At 35.0% G+C, this 7,194-nt stretch overlaps 2 protein-coding genes across 2 annotated transcripts in view; both read left to right on the forward strand.

Annotated features, from left to right (window-relative positions):
• Positions 1-1,288: 1,288 nt before the first annotated feature.
• LOC144443917 (nephrocystin-1-like) overlaps positions 1,289-7,194 on the forward strand; it is a 23,250-nt gene continuing 17,344 nt past the window's right edge. Inside the window, exons 1-5 of the mRNA XM_078133516.1 lie at positions 1,289-1,419; positions 1,847-1,929; positions 2,443-2,503; positions 3,235-3,309; positions 3,999-4,060. Of these exons, the coding sequence (XP_077989642.1) occupies positions 1,357-1,419; positions 1,847-1,929; positions 2,443-2,503; positions 3,235-3,309; positions 3,999-4,060 (344 nt within the window). The 5' untranslated portion in view covers positions 1,289-1,356. The remainder of the gene's footprint in view (positions 1,420-1,846; positions 1,930-2,442; positions 2,504-3,234; positions 3,310-3,998; positions 4,061-7,194) is intronic.
• On the forward strand, positions 4,283-5,659 carry LOC144453370 (uncharacterized). The gene is made up of 2 exons (XM_078144647.1): positions 4,283-4,315; positions 4,799-5,659. Exons 1-2 carry the CDS (start codon positions 4,283-4,285, stop codon positions 5,546-5,548), a joined length of 783 nt encoding a protein of 260 aa, XP_078000773.1. The 3' UTR covers positions 5,549-5,659.

Raw genomic sequence — 7,194 nt, forward strand, 5'->3', positions numbered from 1 at the left:
CGTTTTCTAAGGAAAATATCGTACGAATCCGGCTGCTACAAATGTATCAATCTCTATACTAGCTCTTTTCACCTTACAGGTAGGAATATATAGTCAAAAGGTTGTTATATTTAGTCTGTAGACCTGGAAAACAACAATCTATGAAATATTACACGCCCCTATGGAGCCCAGGAACAGTGTTACAAGCAAAAAAACAACAACAACAAATAATCAAACAAACAAAACATGCATGGGGGTAATAATATGCCTATGTTTCTATATATGCTCATCCATGGTTGAGTATATAATATAGAAACATATAGTATTGATATCATATGGCCTAGGAATATCAGATTTTAAAAATTCAGTTATATATTTCTTCCATCATTTTCTTTCAACTGGGACATAAAACAACAACATAAACACATATTTTCTTAAAGAGCATGAAATCCCTAACAGTATATTAATACCCCCATGCATATGTCGGTTTGTTTATTTGTTGTTTGTTTGTTTTATTTGTTTATTTATTTATTTATTTTTTCATATATCTATTTATTTATTTGCTTGTTTGTTTGTTTGTTTGTAACACGGTTCCTGGGCTCCCTGTGAACAAACCATAGAAAAGAATTTTAATCTTGCAATGATATCAAGAATTGAGACAATTTCCAATGACTAACACTGCACTTTTTCTATGAGCTACACTCTATATAGCATTCATATCAAGTGTAAAAGTATACTGTTTCAATTGGTTTATTTACACGCCCAGCACGTGGCCTTTCTAATATGGTCAATTAGCAAATGAAACAGTATACTTTTACACTTGGTATGGATGGTATAAATGATTGTGGTACATACAGAAAACGCTTAAATACTTTGGTGTTATGGGTTGTATTACTGAGAAGTTAGACCACAGGGGACCCAGGAACCGTGTGACTAACAAAACAAACAAATAAATAAACTATCAAATAAATGACAAATGAACAAGCAAACGAACGACAAGTATAGGGACAAATAAAATAATTAAAATAAACCAGCAAATAAACAGATACTCATAGGGGTATACTAGATAATTTTTTTTTTCTGTACCCATCACTACAAAAAATGGGTATACAAAAAAACATCTTATTCACTATACAATTTTTAAAAAATCATACACATTGATTCGAGTGCCTGTGTCCATTACTACCAAACTTGGGACGGCATTGATTGCTGTAACGATATGCATGATATGTGTAAATGATAGAGCGCCACCACAGTCGAGTAGAGAAACGGTGAGCAAACGCATAATTTAAAATTCCGAAAGCACAAAATGGCCGAAGAAAGGCTATAATATTTTGTTTTCGTTTTAAGTTTATTTTGCGTGGGTACAAAACAGCAATGGCTAAGGACAAAGGACCTTTACAGACTGCTCAGAGAGAAGGAGATGCTCTTAAGAAAGAGGTAACGTGTCTAACAGTCGAATAACTTGTAAATTGAATGACTAGTGACTATCTGATAGACTGGCAACCGTCCAGCGTTCATGACAACAGAAATGAAGGCCGATATGTATGTATACGTGGTAATGGTATACCGTTAATATATTCGACAGTTGACCATTTAGGCAGAAGTTCACTGTCGTCTGTGAAACTCAGTAGTTGATTTGAAATGATCGGTACCTTTGATAAATTTCTTCATTTGACTCATGTATGTATGTATGTATGTATGTATGTATGTATGTATGTATGTATGTATGTATGTATGTATGTATGTATGTATGTATGTATGTATGTATACATGTATGTGTGTGTGTGTGTGTGTGTGTGTGTATGCACAAACAATCTTATACACTTATTATGGAACTTATGTTATTCCCGTTTGACAACTTTAGGTTGACCAGTTTCTTGGTCAATGTCAGAATTACTTAGAAGATCCATCTGCTGGACAAAAAAAGAAGAAGGAATTGTACAAAAAGTGAGTATGGTACCTTGTTTATTTATTGTTCTCTACCAAATCTTGACTAGCCTTCCTCTAGACTTCAAGGACTAACACTACTACACTATTCCGCTATCCTAACTGACTTTTCTGGTGTGTTTTTTAATTTTCTCTCGTCCTCACATCTACTGTGAGTTTTCAGTGGAGAGGATGAGCAAAAATTAAAAAAATCTAAATCTCAGGTAGGATAGCGGTTCATACTGTAGTAGTAATGTAAAGTCTACAGGTTGGTTATAGCTGGACAAGTCTGACCAACAAGAATGAAATAATACATGATAACTTTTAAGGTGTTCTATAGTCATTAATGATTACCCAGTAGTCTTGATGGCCCAAAATTAGTATAACTAATTCCTGAAGAATGTAGTGATTTCAACCAGGATTTTTATCCCATGAATAAAGCATAGATGGCTATGGATAAAGTAGTCTATCTTTATATGCAAGTTATGCAACAGATAGTAATCTTGATGTCTCTCGTCAAATTTTTTTTTGTAGGTCTGATGAGCTAAAGAAGAAAGTTGAAAAGCAGAAAAAAAAAGTTTCTAAACTGAATAAAGTAAGTGATATCAAGCCTGGATTGTTTCAAAACAAAACTGAAGACTTATTTGTTCACCAAAGCCTATGGTGTGCTTTAACCATTCAACGCTACTGAAAAGAACATTGCTCTGGAAATCGGCACTATATAAATTTGATTGATTGATCGATTGATATTTCATAATCTGTGACTTCACACTCCTATATTTGCTGACCTGTTGAGTTGATGTAGAGTGTCAGACAGTAGGGCAACAGTTGGTCAGAATTTTTGGAAACCCTCTGCATTGAGTTTTTGTTGAGACCATCCAGTCTGATGGCATCATGCACTGCGTAAAAGAATGTGTAGTTTATCTTCTGTTTTACTAGGACATTCTTGTTTGTAAACAGACAACTCAAAATGCCCAGGTCTCACTAAATTACAGTCCCTCATTTTACTATGTCACTTGTCTGAAACAGAGACACAGAATATAACAACAACATAGCTAAAGCAGAGATCCTTTCTTAAAGACCCACTTTGAAAAAGGATTAAATGTTATATGTAAAAAAACACTTGTCTGACAATTTCAAAGCAATGGAAAAAGTTGGCACAGAACAAAATAATTATCCTATGTATTCCTAGTGGCTCCATGTTGATAAGATAAGATCAATGCGAGAATCTGGGATTGAAACCCTGGCCTTTTAATTGAGAAGAACAATGTTATAGGGGATGGTATAACTTTTTGGTGTGATTTTTATCTGTCTTGTCTTACACAGGGTAAGGAACCAGTACATGATGACAAGTTTGATCAGAAAAAGGCACAAGAAGAATCAAGAATGAACAAACTGCTGGTAAATATGCAATACATTTTGAGATTTTTAAACAGTATTTCTATAACTATGTCTAAAGTACAAATACATGTGTTTCTGACTGAAGTGTGTTTTGTTTGTTCACAATCACAAACATGAGGCATCTTGTAACTTTCACTGACACTGTAACAGTCACTACTACTGTATGTATGTAAGCTCTTACTCATCCCAAGTCCTGACCATCATGGTGCATTTGGTTTATTTGCATAATGTCAGAGTTCACATAGGGAAAATGTCTTTCATAATTCATATACATTTCTGCTCAAAAACAAAGTTAAGTTTAAATGTCCCATCACGCTTCCTGTTACTGTCTAGATTTTTATAGTGTGGGACTCCCAACATCAGGTCACAGGTCAAAGATCATTTCATTAACGTAAGAATAGTATATGCATAAGCAACAGGCTTTTTTTTTAGGCATTCTTACACCCTGATAGTACTGCAGTGGTGTGATTTAACTATGCGAATAATCTTTCTAGTGATGAGTGCTGAATGCACACAAAATGGGTCAATTTTCTGTTTGAATGTGCTGCTATCTTTTATTTTTCATGTGCAACACGCATAATACTATCCAGAAGAGGGTCAGGTCACCCTGGTCAAACTGTGACAAAACGTTTTGTCTGCAGAATGCACCCCTGTTCACACACACACATACATATTCTTTGTTTTTTTAGGATCAGTTGTCTAAAGTTAGACAGAAATTAGAACCAGACAAAGTGGAGGAAGACTATCTTAGGTAAGATCTATCTAAACAGTGTGTGATGATGTGTTCAATAACATTGTGTTTTTCAAATATGCTTTCATTAATACTACTTAGTCTGGATTTTTTTTTTAATTCTTCTTGATATTGCAGTGGACCATAATAACTTACTTTCTCTAATACTCTTGGTGTGTGTTTTGATATATACATGTTTGCATGACTGTTTGGGTGACTTCTAAAGTTCTATTTCAGCTGACAATGGAGATATGTCTAAAATCTAATGGTGTGGAGGTTTGAAGAGTTCAAGGGTTTTTTTTCACACTTGCATGCAAAATTTCATTCACATCTTTTCTTTACTCGCATACAGAAAACACTTGATTGTTTTGGTCAAAATCAAAATCATCGTAGATACTGTTTTTGCAGTTACAGTGCTTTTTTTTATTCAAATTTCTGATACAAGTACAAATTATGTCATTCTCATTCTTTTTACTTTGGTGGTAACAATCCTGAAAATCAAACTGTGTAATTAGTTTGAGTTTTCAGATATATGCTACCATAGTTTTCTGACACTAAACATAGACTAACACATACTCAAATTTATTTTTGGTTTATTTCATTTGAACTGTTTTTATGCCTCATGCTTCTCACACTTTGGTTTGGTTTGCATTTGGGTTATATTTTTTTTCGTATTATCGACTAACAGCATCGTTATGTGTTTTGATTGGTGTGAAGTGCCAGCATGATAAATTTGAATTACACATCATACTTTATCAGTGTCAGTATGTTCTCTATGTTCTTGGTCGTTCCATCAGACAAGTATCTCAAGGAGGAGACATTGATGATGATGATGCTGATGACGGAGATGATGATGTACAAGTTGAGGACCTCGAAAATGCTGATGATGAGGGGGAAGGGGAGGGGGAAGATGATGATGATGATGATGATGAGGGGGATGACGATGATGAAGATAGTGAAGTTTCTGATTTAGGGGACACTGTTGAAAGTGGTGAAATTATCACTACAGCTGGAAAAGGGGATAAGTCTAGCGACAAACAAAAAAAACGAAGCAGGTTTAGTAGATCACGTTCGCCTGAAAAAGAAGCTCAAAAGAAAGCGAAAGAAGAGAGTAAACTAGAGAAAAAGAGAGAAAAGGAAGAAGCTAAAAAGGCTAAAGAGCAGGAAAAGAAAGAAAAGAAGGAACGTGAAAAAAGGGAAAAGGAAGAAAAAGAGAGACTCAAAAAAGAGCAAAAAGAAAAGAAAGAAAAAGAAAAAGGGAAGGGTAAAAGTAGGAGTAGAAGTAAAAGTAAAGACAAGGGAAAATCTAAGAAAGAGGAAGTTGAAGATATTGAGGATGAAAGTGATGAAGAAGAGGAGGAGGAGGAGGGAGAGGAAAGTGGTGAAGAAGCTGAAGAAAGTAAAGCTGTCGCTAAAAAGGATAAGAGTAAAAAGACGGAAAAATCCAAGGATTTCTCCAGGGAGAGAAGTAGCCGCTGGAGTCTCTTCCGGCGTAAATCTGATAGGTGATTGATTGTGGACATATATGAAGCTGACTCTTAACTGTATGTAACCAGTATTCTGAGCTGTACAGAAACAAATATGTCGCTATGATAGTATCGTTACAGTAATACTCTATATGCCAGAATTCTGGTTACGTTAAGTTAGGACATGCTTGGTTGAATACAGCTAACATGAAACAAACAACACTCATAAAGTCATCAGTCTGTGTATCCATATCTATGTCTGTCTGTCTGTGTGTCTCAAGTCACTTACTATCCTATGATCTTTTGCACACATACGCATCACTGTCCATTATGTTATGTGTACTGTAAAATCTATGTACAGTCTGTCTGTTATTTTGCACTTGGTTTGTTCACACATACTCAAACAATTGTGTTTGTCAATGTGTATGTCCGTTTTTTGTCTGTTTGACACTAAAAAAAGCTTGCTTTATTAATGTGGTTGATAAAATTAAAGGTTTGATGATATTTGGGTATGTCGTAGTGGGTTATTATGTTATGTCATGGTGGGTAATGTCATGTCGTGGTGGGTTATTATGTTATTGGGTAATGTTATGTCATGGTGGGTAATGTTATGTCATGGTGGGTTATGTCATGTCGTGGTGGGTTCTTATGTCGAGACTGTAAGCTACATCATGTCTCTCTGCCCTCAGAGGGGTTGACCGATGTGTGAGGGCGCCCTGTCACGGCGTAGCTTACAGACTATGTTATGTTATTGTTGTTGTGGTTTATGTTTAATGTGTAAATCACTACTCAGAAGTGGTATGTAAAAGATAATATCTTGCCTTTTGTTGATGAAGTTTAGTGTTATTGTCCATGTCCTAAAACTCACTATTTCTTGTTTCCAGGTCTCAACTAATCTACCATCATTCATGTACAACCTTTAACCATCACAGATGATAGATGGGTTTCTTTATTAATTGTTTGATTTTAGAGACATACATCATTTATTTATCGACAAACTTCTAAAATTGAAATGATTTGAGAAGCATTATTTTGTTCTTGCTACCCTATATCTGCCAATCATGAAACTTTAAAACCCTGTGATGATGTATTTATACCATGCACAAGCCAAGTTGTACATGTTCAAACAGAGAATATGGAATTTACGTTCTGGATGTTCCACATCATGGCAGTGCACATCTATGTCATTTGGTATATGCTTTGTTCAAAATATGAATTAAAACATTCACAATCACTATTTCACAATTTTTCGTAACTTAAAGGGGAATTTCACTCCAGGAAATAGAAACATTTTCATAAACTATGGGTTCTGGGGAGCCATTTCATGATGTTACATCACCTATAATTATTTGTGTCCAGAGTGTCTATACAAAGGTAATGTACCCTCCACAGGCTCCAGTGTAAAACATCTCTCATGAATATTCAGTGTGCAACTTGAATATATTATTTCTGCTGGCTCCCATGATGCAATAGCCTATAGCAAAGGTACCCTATAAAGGCACAAGATCAACTTGATGTTTTTCTGATATTGCAAGTAATTGTAGGTGATATAAAATCATGAAATGACACTCCAGAACCCATATTTTATGAAAATGCCTTTATTTTCTGGAGTGGCATTCTTTGTTAAGCTTGTGCAGGTATAAATATATCATTCTCCAATATTTTCCATCATCCATTCAGAAATTCTGT

The sequence above is a fragment of the Glandiceps talaboti genome, chromosome 2 (genome assembly GCF_964340395.1).
Source record: "Glandiceps talaboti chromosome 2, keGlaTala1.1, whole genome shotgun sequence".
In the NCBI taxonomy this organism is placed as follows: domain Eukaryota; kingdom Metazoa; phylum Hemichordata; class Enteropneusta; family Spengelidae; genus Glandiceps; species Glandiceps talaboti.

Coding starts and splice junctions, on each gene's coding strand:
- LOC144453370 (XM_078144647.1), top strand. CDS start 4,283: ATGGAGATATGTCTAAAATCTAATGGTGTGGAG. Junction 4,316..4,798: donor TAAAATCTAATGGTGTGGAG/GTTTGAAGAGTT, acceptor ATACTTTATCAG/TGTCAGTATGTTCTCTATGT.